A 15976-nucleotide genomic window follows, 5' to 3' on the forward strand; every position below is an offset into this window, starting at 1 on the left:
CGCCCATTCCTGAGAAATCACAGCCGGCCTCGCCCCTGGTCCCTCCCTCACCCGCACTCAGTGAGTTGCTCCACCGACATCTCCGACTTCAGGCCACTCTTGGTGCTCTAGGAAAGAGAAAAGGGGATGGAAAGGAGGAACCACAGAAAATTCTAGGACCATGCCTGCCACTAGAGGAGACTGTAGTGGCCAAAGCAGCCCCGAGGGACCCAGTTTACTCTGCCTCATCTGCTCCTCAAGGGGGCCTCCTGGGCTGCCCTCACCACTGGGGCCAGCTTAATTGTCCTTCTTCCCACAGGCCTTGAGCCCCACGAGGATGGGGACCACGTCTGCCTCGTTCCTCAGGTATCCCTAAAGTCTGCCCAGTGCCTGGCTCACAGGGTATCAATGGACATGTGTTCATCTGAATAACAAATGAATGAGTGGGTGAATGAATGAATGAGTGAGTGGGTGGGTGAGTGAATGAGTGAATGAGTGAGTGAATGAATGAGTGGGTGAATGCATGAAGGAATGAAGTCACTTCTGATTTACATACATGTAAACAAAGCCATGACACTGCTCAGTGGAGAATTCAAGTCAATTGTTTTGAACAAGTAAGAGTGCATTCTCCTGAGTTTGGCTGGACTCAGCGTGTTGTGTTGGGTGGGTTAAAGGGAAGCCGGCTGCCCCCCAGGTACCCAGGGGCTGGGGGAGGGGAGAGCGGGGAGCAGAAGCAGGTGGGGCCTGTTTGTGGCGCTCGGGGTCTGTCTGAGAGAGAAGGCATGGACTCCCGGGGCATCAGCTACAGCAGAAGTCCTGCACGTGCTAGACAGGGAGCGCCCCGTGGGTGGAGAAACCCAGAAAGGTCCCTGGAAACTTCGTCACGCCCATCTGTCGAGGGATGAGACCATCACAGTGAGAGGGCAGAGGCTGTGGCCCAGTGGTGTGGAGACTCCAGAAAGGCCGTGAACAGATGGTCACTTACGGCCCACGTGGTTGCCGTCAGCTGGGACCTTCCTGATGCCTCAGGCAGGTGCCGTCTGCTGAGCAGGTGGGAGTGGCCGGCCCACAGCCCTCCTCGTGGCTTCACTGGCCTCTCAGCATCTCCCGCCCACAGCTCCGGCCCAACCCCCCACTGCTGTCCCGGTGGGATTTGGTGTTTCTCGTGGCTCCCTGGAACTCACCCCAGTTCAGCCCCCGCCCCGTGCAGCAAGCCCCCATCCAGGGTGTGGCGATGTGGCCCCGAGATGTTCCGCCAGCGTCAGGCATCCTCCGGCGCCCTGCGCCTTACCTCCATGATGATCACCTCCACCTTGACATTGGTCGGGAGGGACAGCTCCGGCTGGAAGCGCTTGGCCAGGGCCACGAGGAGATGCAGGGTGGCCAGCAGGTCCTTGTTGAAGATGCCTGGGAGGGGAGGGGGCACAAGGTCAGAGCCCTGGGGGACGACCAAACCTGGGGCCACATGGTGGGTTCCTTATCGTCACAACCACCCTCTGCAGGCCGAGGAGCTCTGTGTCCAGCCTTCAGGAGAGCAGAGGTCCGGAGACCTACATTTGGAACCTAAAAATAGTCACACTTTGCCCCAGTCATCCCTCTTCTGCAAGTACAGCCCAAGGGCACAATCCACCCTGTGGACGGGGATTTTAACACACAGATGTTCACTGCAGTGCTGTTTAAACAGCTAAACGTCCCACAGCAGGGCCCTGGGTGAACAAATTGTTAGATTTATGCTGAGTGTGACCTGATTCGGGGCCAACATTACAAACATCAATTATCGAATGTGACACTTGCAGTGGTGAAGGTAGTGGCAGGGGACCCAACAAAAACCGGGTTTGAAAACTGTTACACCCTCACCACCCAACCTTGGTGAAGCTATTCAATGTCTCTTGGCCTCGGTTTTCTCATCTGGAAAATGGGGAAGATGTAGAGGTTGGAATGGCAGGAAATCACACCAAATGGTTAACGGGGTGGGGCTTTGCACACTCTCATTTCTTAGGAGCAGGCACTGCAGATGCAACTCAGCTAAATTAATGAAGCAGGACGGTTAGTGCCCATCTGACGAGGTAGATGAGGGCGTGTGTGATGCTTGGAACTCAGCAAGCAGTGGCCGCATTATGGACAAGGCTGCGTTTTATCACCCTCATGCTGTGCTTCAAGGCAGCACCCCCGCACCCCGAGTAGGGGGCTGTGATTCTGCCTCCCCCCCGCCCCGACACCAGCCCCACGCACTCTCCACGCTCCACTTGGCCTGCGGCTCCTCCACCTGCAGGCTCTGGCCGGCGGCCTCCAGGACCACCGCGAGCTTGCGCCGCTGGCTGGCCGCGGTCAAGGCGATCTCCTCCACGTCCAGCTTGACTCCAGTCAGCTTCTCTGAGGGCAGGAGAAGGAGTAAGAGGGAGAGAGAGGGTGGGAAAGGCTGGCGGGGGGGACAGTTGGGGCCTCTGCAGGGGACCCACAGCTAGTCTGCTTCCTCCAGGGAGGCAGGGTGCTGCCCTTCCTCACGGGGCACGCAGGCTGCATGATGGGGTGAGCTCTGCCCCGGGCCCACCTCATGTTGACCATCCCTGTGCCCCACCCCCCAGCCTCCCACACATCAACGTGCTTCTCATTCCTGTGGGGCAGGGTGGCTCAGTGGTTAAAGCCGAGACCCCTGGCTCCCCCACTTTCTTCACGGTGAGACCTTGGACAAGGTACCAGGCCTCCCAGAGCTCAGTTTCCTGGTCTGTAAAACGGGCATAGTTACAGGACAGAGTTGTTCTGAGGATTAACTGTACCTGCTCCATGGCAAGGGCTCAGGAAGCCGTAGCTTGTGGGGCTGTCCTGCAGCCAGTCTGCCAAGGGCACCGCAGAGGGCACTGAGCAGGCCCCAGGCTGGCCCAAGGGGAATCGGGACCACCCAGCCCTCCAGGACTGCCCAGCTTTGGAAGCAGCCACTTACGGAAAAGGTGGTGCAGGATGAGTCCGTCGAAAATATCCTCCTCCAGGCTGCGGACCACGATGTGCTCGGGCAGGAGCTCAGCATTGATCCACTCCATCAGCACCTGCGGGCCCCGAGCGACAGCTGGCCCGCAGCCACTCCTCACCCGGCCTCTCACCAGGCTCAGCTCTGCCCTCCTCCCACCAGCCAGCTCCTACCCGTCCTTCAAGACCAGGAAAAGCATCACCTCCTCTGGGAAGCCTGCTCTGATCTCCCAGGCTGAGTCAGGGGCCTGCTCTGGGCTCCCGAAGACCTGAGCACTGCGGGCTATTGTTTGTTCTGTGTAAGGTTTTGGCAATACACGGGCGCTGGTGACCCGCCCCCTCCCGCAAACTGCAGCAAAGCCCGAGGGCTGTCCCTGGAGGTCAGAAGTGCAGAGAAGCAGCACCCCATCCCTTTAAGGGAGCAGCCCGAGCTACACGGGACTTGGTGGATAAACACCCCAGCTCCTCTGCCCCAGCAGGAAGCCTCCAAGGTGCCCGCTCCATACTGGCTCCCAGAGGTTCCCAGCCAGCTTGAGCTCCGACAACCATCACCTGCTCCATCACCCACCCTGGGTGTCTCCTTCCCACCTGTCTTACTTCCCTGCTCCCCTTCCTTGTCTCCTGCGATTACCTCCCAACTCAATATTTGCACCTGAATCTTTAGTTCAGGATCAGCTTCTGGAGGAACCCAATCTAAGATGAAGTGTCAGCACGCCACCAGGTTTTCTTCTGTGTCCCAGGGCCCAGTAGAGGGAAAAGTGGATGGGGGGGATGGAGAGAATGGGAAGGAGGAAGAAAAGGATGGAAAATGGGCCACAAGTCCTCTAGGGGGTCAAAGGTGGTGCAGGCCAGGAGGCCTCCTTGGAGGAGGCAACAGAAAGGCCCCATGGAGACTACAGAAGTAGGGCAGAGGAAAATGGAGGTCCCAAGCCTGTGCCCAGCTGGTCCTACAGCCAAGAAGAGTACCAAGAAGTGGGTGATGCATGCTTATCCCTGCCCACTTCGCCCGCTGTCCTTTGCCCTGGGCAGCTGAGCCAGAGAAGGAGCACAAGATTGGGGGCCAACAACCTGGGTCAAATCCCAGCTCTGTCACTGGCCAGCCACGTGTCCCCCACAGGTCGGGTCACTTCTCCGAGCCTCACCATCTGCTCCCTGGGATGCAGGTGCCAACAGATCCCTCTCAACTGCCGTGAAGTTTGCTGGCATCATGTACGTAAAGGCACACAGTCGGTGCTCAATAAATATCCCTTCACACAGCCACTCAGCAAGTCTCCCAGGGGCCTGCGGGATCGCCACCCACCAGCCTGAGGTCGGGGAGGGGAGGGGGCGGCCTGTGGTCCCCACCCCAGGAAGACAAAAAGACTCCTCCAGAGAAAGAGGGTCAGAGAAGGATGCCACACCTTTTGCAGTTCTTCAAATTTGGGATCCTTCCTGGAAGTGGGTGGCAGGAACTTCTTCTTTTCTCCTGGAAGCAGAGATGAGCATATGTGCCTGGGGACCCTGCAGGCCGCCCCCAGAGCTGGCACCTCGACCACAAGAGGAAATCGGTCGCGCTGCTTCACATGCACACACACACATGCACACACACGTGCATACAAGTGCACTCACACACACACACCCCTGCACACACACATGTACAAACGCACAGATGCACAGACACATGCACCCACACACACAGACACACACAGTCATAAACACACAGGCACACACACACACACGCACTCGCACACAGAGACACACACAGACACACACACACACCCTGAGCACCAAACCTCCAAAGAGATTGATTTCCCGGACACGCCTCATCCTCTGCACCTCCCTTCCTTTGCCCATGCTCTTCCAGCCTCCCCTGAATGCCCTTCCCCCCTGCATTTCCCTCATGAACACCAGCTTATCCTCAGACACTGCAGTATTTATATTTTGGGAACATACTTAAAGTCGAAAACTATTTCTTGTCTATCTGGAATTCACATTGAACTGGGCATCCTCTGTTTTACCAGGCAACTCTACCCACATATATAAGAAGGAGCCACGGCTCAGACGAGCCCAGATTCCCGGGCTCCAAGGGGCCAGGACAGAGTTCACCGGCATCTGTCTGGCTCCCCAATATGGGCACTACACTGAGGCTGCCTGGCTCGTCCTCTGAGCCCCAAGACCTGGGTCAGCATCTCCTGCAAGTTTAAGAACCTCAGAACCCACAAGGGTCAGGGCCAAGGGGGACCTCTGGAATCGAGTCCCAAAGGATGGGGTGGGAAACTGAGCCACCCAGTGGGGCCCCCTTGCCCAAATCCACAAAATGCATTGCCTCTGTGTTCATGTGGTCCAGCTGGAGACGTCTAGACTAGACGTTCTGAAAACCTTTGCGTACCACCCAGCCCCGTGTGTTCTGCCGAGAGGAGAGCGGGCCCTTGACAGACGCTTGGGGAGAGAGCGAGCGAGTGTGTGAATGGCCGTGGCCCTTTCCTGGAGCAGATTTCTTGCCACTCTGAATCATACCATGTTCCAGCTCTGCCTACCAGAACTCTCAGTATCTCTAAACCAACTCTAAAACAAAAAATAAATATTTTTTCAAATCACTAAGCCCTACCACCCGAACTGCAATTTTCCTCATGATGCTTTCCAACCTGAAACCACTTGTAAAACGAGAACGCCAGTTAACGGAGTCAGCCCCGCGACCCTGGACTTGGTGCTCTGCTACGTTACTCCCTGTGCCTCAGTTTCCTCGTCTGTAAAAAGGAGGTAAAAACACCCATCCTCAGAGTAATAGGTGAGGTGCTGCGTATAAGAAGTTCTCAGCACAGCCCCAGCCCAGAGTGCGCACACACAGCAATCAGTATCCTCATTAACCTGGAGGTGTGCGGTTATGTGGGATACGGGGATAACTCTGAGGAAGGTTCCAGAAGCAGGGGGTCAAGTATAAAGCAGAAGGCATAGGCAGAGGCTGGACAGAACCGGGTGTCCAGCTGACAACTTAGAAAAGCAATGCAGTACCCAGCACGGCTTGTTCGGTTCTTACAAGGCAGATCCTCCCCCCCACCCCTCGCCGGCCCGGCACCTTGTGAGAGTGTCTCCCCGGCCGGTGGGTCCACCCTCCCGGGGACCTGCAGCAGGTTGTAGAGGGACTCCGGCTCCATCACTGCCTTGCCGGCCCTGGGGATGCAGGAAACAGGACATCAGCATCCGAGTCACTCTAAACTCACTCTGTGTGTCGTTTCCTCCAGACCAGGAGGCACAGGGAGAGAGAGGGTGGGAGCTGGCTTTGGATGGACAAGTCACCGCGCTGCCTGGGCAAAGGGACGGGGCCCCTGGTGAGAGGGAAGCTCGGAGCCGATCCTTGCAGGACACAGGTACGGAGAAAGGCAGCGACTGAGGTCTCGACCTGGGCAAGGCTTGCCCGGGAGATGGGGTCCTTGGTCGGGTGCAGCGCGGCCAGCCCATGGCCCCACTGCAGCACACGGGAAGCCCACCCACCCTGGGCAGTAGGACCAAGGGAGCAGCCCACTTCTCAGAGCTTCATGGATCTAGAAGACCCTCGGGCTGAGCTCCAGGGGGAAATCTGGGCCGGCTGCGGTGAACACACCGATGGGTGCCATCTGCAGACCAGGAGCTCCTGCGGGGGCGGGGTTGGGGGACAGCAGGCCTGTCCTCTCTGGGCCCTGCGCCTGAGTCGGGGGGACATAGAGAGGCACTGCAGACTGTGAGTGAGTGGACGGGGCTGGCGTGCAGGCTGGGCTCTCAGGAGGGTGGCCTGGCCCTGTCTGGCCCCAATTCTGAGCTTGTCACCCCGGTCTGTCATGGTGGTTTGGGGGTCTCTTTGCTTGCCGGGAAGGGCCAGCATTCCCAGAGCCCACAGGTACCCTTCCTCGTCCTTGCCGGGGGCAGGGGCCAGGCTCCCCCCGGGCCCGGCAGATTCAGAACCTCCTTCCTGGTCCCCTGGACTCACTTCCTCTCCTGCTCGGCTGACGGCCCTGCCCTCCCACTTTCTCTCCTGCCCCCCCACTTTCTCTCCTGCCCCTGGGTCTTCCCCAGCACTCCCAATCCCAAGTGGACATTCGGGGCAGGGGCCTCATGCAGCCGAAGCTGGTGGTCAGCTCCAGCCCCGGGGAGGCCTGGCTGCAGCGGCAGGGCCCAGAGCTGCGGTGAGACGGAAGCATTCGCAGGGCTGTGGCCACCCTGTCACGCTGGCAGCCAGCCTGGGGACACCGGGGCACTGTCTGTGGCTCCGTCCTGCCCTAAAGTGTGGGAGGGGGGAGAACACAACCACGGGGCCAACTCCATCCCCTATATTCCCAAGCTTCCTTTTGGACGGGATTCGGTTCAAAGGGTGTGGCCAGAGGAGAGGAAAGAACTTGGCCTGGGGGTTAAGAGATTGGGTTCCAGGCTGGCTCCTCCTTATTCTGGCTGTGTGACTTTGGGCAAATACCCTCCCCTCTCTGGTCCTGATATTTCCTTACAAGGAGGGGCTGGACTCGATGCTCGCCAAAGGCAGCTGAGTGGACGCAGAGCTGGGAGCGGCCTCCAGCCATCAGCAGCCCCGGGCAGCCCCTTCCGTGAGCTGGGCCTCTGTTTCTTCATCTGGAGACTGGGGCTGGCCTTTCTCCCCAACACATCGGATGAAGCTTAGGGGAGGTGACAGGGTGGAAAGGGAGACTCTTGGCCTGGCTACACGAGAGGTGAGCAAGGGCCCTTCTGGCTGTCTGGGCCTCTGGGGCGGGAGGAACGGCCGCCTCTAAGCCTGGGTGGCGAGAGGGCCACCGGGGCGCAGGGTCTGCCTTGCCGGCTCCCTCCTGGTGGCGGCTCAGCTAAGCCTGTGCTCTCTGGGCTGCGTTTCCACGAGGCCCCTCGGAGCCCTCCCTCTCTCTGTGCGAGCTCAGGCGCCCGAGCATTACGGCCGAGCAGAAAGCCCCAGAGGCCAGGACTCACCTGGCTGCTTCCTCCACGCCAGGAAACCAAGACCACGGAGCGCAAACAGTGGTCCCCGGATTCCAAACCAAAACAGGTTCCGGGTTCCCTAGGTCGGCGGGGGCCGCGGGGGCCGGCTGGGAGGCAGGGGCAAGCAGCTCACTTCCTCCGGGGCCTGTGGCTTCTGCCGGGCCCGCCAGGCCGCGTCTGCAGGGAGCTTCCTCCTTGCTGGGCTGTAGGGCCTGATGCTCTGAAAGCGATGCCGCCGCAGCCCCACCGGAAAGCTCTGCCCCGGGGGCCCAGCCACACCTCTTTCTCTCCCTCTCGCCTCCCCAGTACGCAAACCAAGCCAGTTCCTGAGGCCAGAGGCTGGGAGTCGGCTTCCCCCCGAGGCCCACCATCAGCAGACTGTCAGCTCTAGCTCCTCGTCCCCAGCCTGGCCAGGCCCCACTTCCCCTCTCCTGGACCACGCGGGAGCCTTTAGTAGCTGGACTTACGTGGCCAGCTTCACTCACACCCCACCTCCCGCCCAGGAGTTGTTCTCCACAGGCGACCAGAGGACCCACTTCACATCCCAACTCGCTCAAAAGCCGTCAGTGGTGTCCAATAGCTCTTAAAACGAAATCCATATAACTGATTCACTTTGTTATAAAGCAGAAACTGACACACCATTGTAAAGCAATTATACTCTAATAAAGATGTTAAAAAAAAAAAAAAGAAATCCAGTCTGCCCAGCTCAGCCCCTAGGTCCCCATGTGACCCGCCAGCTACACCTCCATCCTCATCTCGTGTCCTCTCCCGCCCTCGCGCCCTCCCAGGCACACTGACAACCTTTCTATTCCCTGAAAGTGCCACATACCTTCCTGCTTCGGGGTCTTCACACTTACTGTGCCCTCTGCCTAGAAGCCCCTACGCCAGCTTTTAAAATGGCTTAGTTCGCGTTATCATCAGCTTAAGTGCCTCCTCCTTCAGGAAGCCTTCCCTAGCTGCCTTATCTAAAGAGTAGATCCTCTCATGATTCTTTACCACAGCCCCGTTAAGGTTTCCTTTGTCCCAGTGCCTAGAGCAACGCCTGGCACAAAGGGGGCTCAATGGATAAATATTGAGGGCTACTGTTGCCTAGGCGATCAGGAAGTCTTTCCAAAGGGGAAGTGGGCTTTGACGGATGTATAAGAGCTTGCCAGTTGAAGAAGATGGGTAAAAATGTTCCAGGTAGAGGGAACGTGCAAAGGACTAGAGGAATTCCAGAAGGAGAGATCCCAGGACAGCGGGGCAGACTCAAGCTGGTCTCTAGAGCTTGAATCTTCATGAGCCAGGCTGAAATCGTGAGTTTCCATAGCGACAGGTGACAGTGCTGGGTGACCGGAAGCTAACCACCCCTTCTCTGCGGACAGATCCTGCAGAAAAGGGGGCAGAGCAGATGAGAAGCGTGCAAGCAGGAAAGGGTGGCTGTTCATGAAATGCTATGAAAATGACAAAAGGTATTACTGACGTTGCTGCTAATATTTGTTGAGTAACTGACGAAGCAAGCGTAATTGTCAGGGCTTTAATTTTACTAGAACCCAGCCTCAGAGGCAGGCGCTTTTATATCCCCACGTTACAGAGGAAGACACAGAGGCGCATGGTTTAGTCTGCCATTCTGATGCACCCACGCCAGACTGGGACTCGTGACAAAATGCAGTGAGAAGGAGATGTGCCTGGACACCCATGTTGCTGGGGCAGGTGTAGTGGGCACGGCGTGGCTACGGATCCCATGCTTGGGTGGCAGCTTCCTGAGCCCTGGATTGCAGCCCAGTAGGTGCATTGCCCAGGGTCCTGGCAGCAAAGAGATGGCACGCTCAAATGCGGAAACTGGAGAGTGTTTAGTAAAGGGACTGCCGGGGCAGGGTTTAGGAAACCCAGAAGACATGGCACCGCACCCCGAGGCTAACAGCATAAGGAGCTGTCCCAGTTCCAAAGCCTAAGGGGGCAGAGGCAGGAATGGATTCCAGAGCCCCGGAAGAGAATGACACATGCGCGAAGAGGGGCCACGGCTAGGGGCTGTGCCTTCCGGTGAAGGATGCAGCCAACCCCCCGTGGCCCAGCAGAGGGGCAGAGCCAGACGGATAAATACCCTGACCTCACTCTCCTCCAAACGCCTTTTTCCTGCCAGGGCCTCCCATTGGTCAAATCCAACTGGAAGTCAGAGGCCAGAAAGCCCACTGATGCAACAGTCCATGAGGTCAGGGTGGAAAACAGTGGCGAGTGGATCTGAGAGGTGAAGAGAAAATATCTGGCCCCAAAATCGTGCCTCTGGAGCCAGCCATCATTCGGGAGCTCCATGGTGGTGGCAGAGGGGGCCAGCGTGCAGTATTATTCTGAGTCACTGCTGGAGGACCCCCTCTCCAGCCTGCTCCCACAAACTTCCATGGCTCTGTGATCACCTGATTTCCTGTGTTATATTCCCTTCTGCTTCAGCAACTAAAGTGGTTCCAGTTACCTGCAGCTGAATCCCAATTAACGTAGGATTGGTTACCAGAAATAATTGCAGGCAATGTACCCTCAGGGATGGGGATCTGGAATTGGTTAATAGTTCTGGTTGATATCAAGACAGTGAGGACCTAGTAACCCTCAGAGAATGAAATCTAATAGGTCAAGGCACACGGTGGCAAAACAATTACCTGTAATCGCCTAGAACTAAGTACCTATTAAATCCCTAGCTTTGGCAGACTGCGTTGTGGTTTCCATACACAATATGATAAGCATTGTTTATTCAAGAACTGTGGATGAGTTTTTTCTTTATTGTCATACCAAAGAGTTTCTTCAAAGTAAATAGTCCCAGGGCTTTAAATCCTCTGTCCAGGTGACCTGGTACTCCTGTCTAGTAGGAGTACCAGGGAGTTCTTATAATGGCCCTAAAAGAATTCCCATCTCCTGGGGCTGTTACAGGGCTGATACAGATGAAAATCAGATGCAGAATCTAATCCTGTGTGCTGCAGGCTAAATCCACAGCCTCGCCCAGTTTCCTGTGTGAAAGGCAGGGCGTCCTCTGGGGGAAGAGAGGGACTCCAAGGATGGAATAGTCACCTGCAGTTAAATCCAGGCACCCAAGCCTGAATCCCGGCAACAGGCGCAGCCCTGCCCCCATGGCTGACGGGAGAGGCTCTCCCCTCCCAGGAAACTTTGCAATGACCTCATGGAGGTCTACCATGCAGGGCAAGCTGACTCTTCTCACGCACCATCCCTGTCGCCCTCCCAGCCCCCAGACTTAAAACTACAGTCAGTTCCAGCCTGTCCTGGAGGGCAGACACAAAGTCAAACCTGGGGGGTGAGGTTTATGTCTTTTTAAAAATGGTAAACATTTGCTAATTTATGTCAGCCAAAAAGGGGAAACATGTACGGGAAGGGTGTTGGGCCAGGGAAGAAGAGACACACTTGTAGATCGGGCTGCAGTCACTGATAGAGATGCACTTGCTGGGGAGTCTGAATCCCGGGGCACCAGTGGGACCAGCTGGGAGTGGTTCTAACCCACTTGCTAGGTTGCTTACTGAAAATGGACTTGGCATTGGCCTCCACTGAATGAAAATGGGATGACAGCCATACCCTGGTATAATGTGGAAGGATATTTGAGTTGATTTGTCACATGTGGCCATCTCCCCTGAGAAGACCCAGAGGACATATCAGTGGCCATCCTCGGTAGCCCAGGAATGATTCTGGGAGAAGCTGCCATTGAGACGGGCTCCCCAAGTTCAGTGGAACTGAGGTCACTTCAAAATGGCAGAGGCCAAAGGGCAGCCTTTGTTCATCTAAGGCAGGGTGGGTGTATCAGTTAGTTTTTGCTGCGTAACAAACCACCCCAAGACTTAGTAGCTCAAAACAACAGCCGTTCTATTTAGCGTGTGATTCTGTGAGTTGGTCAGGCAGTTCCAATCTGGAACAGCTTGGGTGACCTCTGCTGGGCTCTCTCACGTTTCTGTGGTCAGCTGGTGGCAGGTTGTCCAGAATGGCCTCATTCAAAGGTCTGGCCGTGGCAGGCTGGCGGTTGACCACATGGGCTCCATCTTCCAGCGGACCCACTCGGGCTCATTTACACAGTAGTCTCCACGCAAGAAGAGAGAGTAAGCCTGGATGCACGAGCATCTTCCAAATCTCTGCTGTGTCACACCATGGGACATAGAGAAAATGATAGAATTTGTTTCGCGTCTTGAACAGGTAAAGTTGCTTGGCCAGGGATGACTGGGAGGATCCAGAAGTAGAGGCTGCAGGGCTACAGCTTCCCTCGGGCTCAGCCCTGACAACAAGGGGAAAGCACCTTGGCCTGCGCCAGTTAAGAGGCTTAGTACCCGAGAGGAATACTTTTGCCAGGAGCACACAACCTGGCCGTGAGTGTGTCCTTTTGCCACTGGGCCAACGGGTAAAAAAAAAAAAAAGGGTTACCATGTTGGATGGGGATGTAAGCCTGATTATTTTAAGGGGAAGTAGGGTTACTGCAACACAGTAGGGGCATGGAGGAGGGGATCTGGAACCCAGGACAGTCTCTGGGGTGCCTCCTAGAACTGTCATGTCATGTGCTAAAAATGAATGGCAACCCACAGCCCCCCCATAGTGACAGGACGAGGAAAGACTCAGAACCCTCAGAAAGGAAGACTGAGGTCCCCCTACAAGGAAACAAACAGGGAGCAGCTGAAGTCCTGGTTGGTGGGCAGGGGGAGGTAGGGGTAAAACAAATCTGTAGTGAAAAGTAGAAGAGATCTAAATATAATTACAGCCCATGACCAGCTGCAGAAAGGACAGTAATAATTAGCCATACTTCCTTCCTTGCGGAGTTCTACACACATACACACATGCACCTGAAAGTGTACATACTCACATACACACCCTGCAGAACATCTCCTGGGTTCATATTTTCCTGGTAATGTCTCAGTTTTTGATACCCCAATTCACAGAATGATTCTATCTCTCAATGCCATTTTTTTAAACTTGAACTTTATATAGGAAACTATATAATTATTTTATATAATTATATTAGAGTTATCTATCATAGCTACGTTTACATAACCATATAAAGTATGTACATGATATTTACATCCCAAAATCTCAATACAGGTTTGGTTGTTTGTTCTATTTTTTAACATTTTACTACTTTTGCTTCTTCTTTCACTCTTTTTCTGAACCATTTAAAAATAAATTGCAGGGAGGGACTGTGACATGTCATCTCTAAATATTTCAGAATTTATCTCCTAGAAACAAGGATATTCTTCTACGGGACACATACCGTTATGACACCCAAGAAAATTAACACTGAAATAGTCATAGTTTCATCCATATTCAAATTTCCCCAATTATTATTATGCTGTTTACAGGGGTTTTATTTTTTTTACTGCAAGATCCAATCAGGATCATAGGTTCCACTTGGTGGCATTTGGCTGTCATGTCTCTTTGGAGTCTTTTAATCTGGAACGGTCTTCCACGACATGAATATTTTTAAAGAGCCCAGGTCAGTTGTCTTGTAGAATGCTAATTTCACCATCTCTGTCATTTCTGGATCTGCTTCTATTGACTAATTCTTCTCCTGGTTATGGGTCACATTCTTCTGCCTTGTATTTCTAGTAATTTTTTTAACTGAATGTAGACATTAGGGATTTTACGTTGTTGGGAGAATTTCGCTGCATTCCTTTAAAGACTGTTGGCATTTTTCTGGCAGGCAGTTAATTGTGAATTACTCTGATACTTTTAAAGTTTGCTTTTAACCTTGACCTCCTCAAACTCTGATCTCTGTCTCCTCAATTCAGTGAGACCACTGGGCTCTCTCTGAGCTCCCACCCCTGAACCCCAGTCCAGGAATAACATCCAGGCAGGAAGGCTGGGCAATCGTAAGGTTTACCTCATTTGTCTCCCCCTTTTTTTAAGGTTCATAGACCTGCCCTGCCTCTGGTCTAATGTCTGAAATAGTTTTCTCCTACATCTTTGTCCAGTTTTCTAATTATTTCTGGTGGAAAGTTAACCCTATAACCATAGACATCCTTCCCCCATGAGATAATTAGAAAGAAGAGGTACATTTTCAGTGGACAAACATGATAAACATCACCTTAACTAAGTAATCAAAATAAATATCCCAAGAAATGGGATAGATCAACGTGTTATGTCTCCTGATAAGAGGAGCTGAGAAGAACACATAGGTTCTGCCAAAAACGCACAACCCGAATCTAATCATGAGGGAAACAGCAGACAAATGCAAGCTGAGAGACATTCTAGAAAATAACTGGCCTGTATTCTTCAGCATCAATGTCACGAAGAGTAAAGAGAGATGGAAGAACTGTTCCAAATGCATTTCTTTGGGGAAAAGGACATTATCTCGACAACTGGAAAAATAGAATTAAGGCCTATAGATTAGATAACGCTATTGCATCAATTTCCTGGTAATGACACTTGTACTAAAATTATGTAAGAGAATGTTTTTGCTTTTAGGAAACATACATCAAAGTATTTAGAGATAAAAGGGCATAACCTATGTGACTTACTCTCAAAGATTCAGGAAAGATAATTATCTAGATAGACAGACAGATGATACATTGAGCTCTATCTACACAGACTGACCTATATCTAAATACCTGCATCTATATCTATATCGAGAAGATAGAAAGGATAAAGCAAATACGGTAAAATGTTCACATTTATGGGGATTGGGGTAAATACAGGAATTCTTTATACTATCCTGGCAACTTTTCTCTAAGTCTGAAATTATATAAATATAAAATGTTAAACAAGGGACTTCCTCTTTTAGAGGAAGAGGTAGAGTAGTGGGCCAGAACCAAGAAAAGCCCCATTTATGTGGAGCCTACAGACAATTTAAAATACGTGTGGAATTCCCTGGTGGTCCAGTGGTTAAGACTCCGCGCTCCCAATGCAGGGAGCACGAGTTCCATCCCTGGTCGGAGAACCAAGATCCCGCATGCCGCATGGTGCGGCCAAAAAATATATATATATGAAAAGAAAAAGGAGGTCCTCACCTTCATCCTTGTTTAGTGTCACTGTAAATGCACGGATTTTTTTGAATTCAGAGTGCTATACTTTCTGATGCTCAATTGTCCACAACATGGACACGCTTTAAGACGGCTCCTATGTCCTATGACATGTCCCATCACTCTTCGAATACTCCTTCTGGCTTTCTGGCACAATGTCAGTGCATTTAAACAATTGACATGGTCGGAAATCTCGAGCTACATTCCGAACGTGTAGAAAATCAGAATCCTGCACAGGTGTTTGGAAAGGCACACCGAGGGTCAGCAAAGGAGACAGGATTTAGATGTACAATGTGACTTAAACGTTTTACCCTATCATGGCTGTCCTCAGCCCATTGCTGGACCGAGCCACGGGTCCCTCCTAGGTCCGGGGGGGAGGGGGATGTGTGAATCATGGGTCCCAGCTCAAATCCCTCTGCCTCCGAAGTCTCCCACCCCATCTGCATCTCTCCAGTACATCAGTCTTTTTTTCTTCCCAGAACTTGCCCTGTCTGCACCGACCTTGTCCACACCCCCACACACTCTGCGTACCCTTCCACGCTCCAGTTCCCCAGGCAGTGGCTGTGTGCAACCTGTTCCAGGCTGCATCCCCAGGACCTAGCTTGGTACACGGTCGGCCCCCAATAAATACTGACTAAATGAATGTTCAAGTTCCTATCGTGTGGAGCTCATGGGGGCTCCCACATCCCACCCCAGGGTAACGCCTAACCCTGGTCACTAGTGAGGATAATGATGATTTATTGAATCAAACGATACCCCCAAGAGTGGATTTCCACTTAAAACGAAAGCTGACAAAATCTGAACGTGCCCAGCACAAGACGCTGCCCTTGCAGAAGGAACAGGCCCTGTCCCTGCAGTGTCCGTGACCCTCCGTCAGTTCTGAGCTGGCTCCTGCCTGGGAAAGGCTTAAACAAGATGACCTCAGAAGGCCCCTCCTTTCTCTGAAATTTCGGAGTCTACAAATTCTGCCGAGGGCAGGTGGCATGTAATGTCACAGTTCCCCAGGGACGGGCCACTCGGCAGGGACCCTGACCGAAGCAGAGATTCCGATGCCCCCCCCCCCACCCCCAGCAGCATCCCTGCGGGGAGCGGGTGGCTGGATGGGGCGGCTTTCCTTAGAGCACGCCACT

The 15976-nt window shown here is 53.6% G+C and overlaps 1 protein-coding gene across 1 annotated transcript in view; it reads right to left on the reverse strand.

Moving 5' to 3' along the window:
- The window catches only part of PARVG (parvin gamma), a 30149-nt gene extending 14570 nt beyond the window's left edge, over window positions 1–15579 (reverse strand). The window contains exons 1-7 of the mRNA XM_082421179.1: window positions 7867–15579; window positions 5999–6093; window positions 4344–4408; window positions 2921–3023; window positions 2212–2352; window positions 1271–1386; window positions 52–107 (exon numbers count right to left, since the gene is read on the reverse strand). Coding sequence (XP_082277305.1) covers window positions 52–107; window positions 1271–1386; window positions 2212–2352; window positions 2921–3023; window positions 4344–4408; window positions 5999–6093; window positions 7867–8246 — 956 coding nt within the window. The 5' untranslated portion in view covers window positions 8247–15579. The remainder of the gene's footprint in view (window positions 1–51; window positions 108–1270; window positions 1387–2211; window positions 2353–2920; window positions 3024–4343; window positions 4409–5998; window positions 6094–7866) is intronic.
- Window positions 15580–15976: the final 397 nt, after the last annotated feature.

This window comes from Balaenoptera physalus (genome assembly GCF_965194825.1).
Source record: "Balaenoptera physalus genome assembly, chromosome: 13".
Lineage (NCBI taxonomy): Eukaryota > Metazoa > Chordata > Mammalia > Artiodactyla > Balaenopteridae > Balaenoptera > Balaenoptera physalus.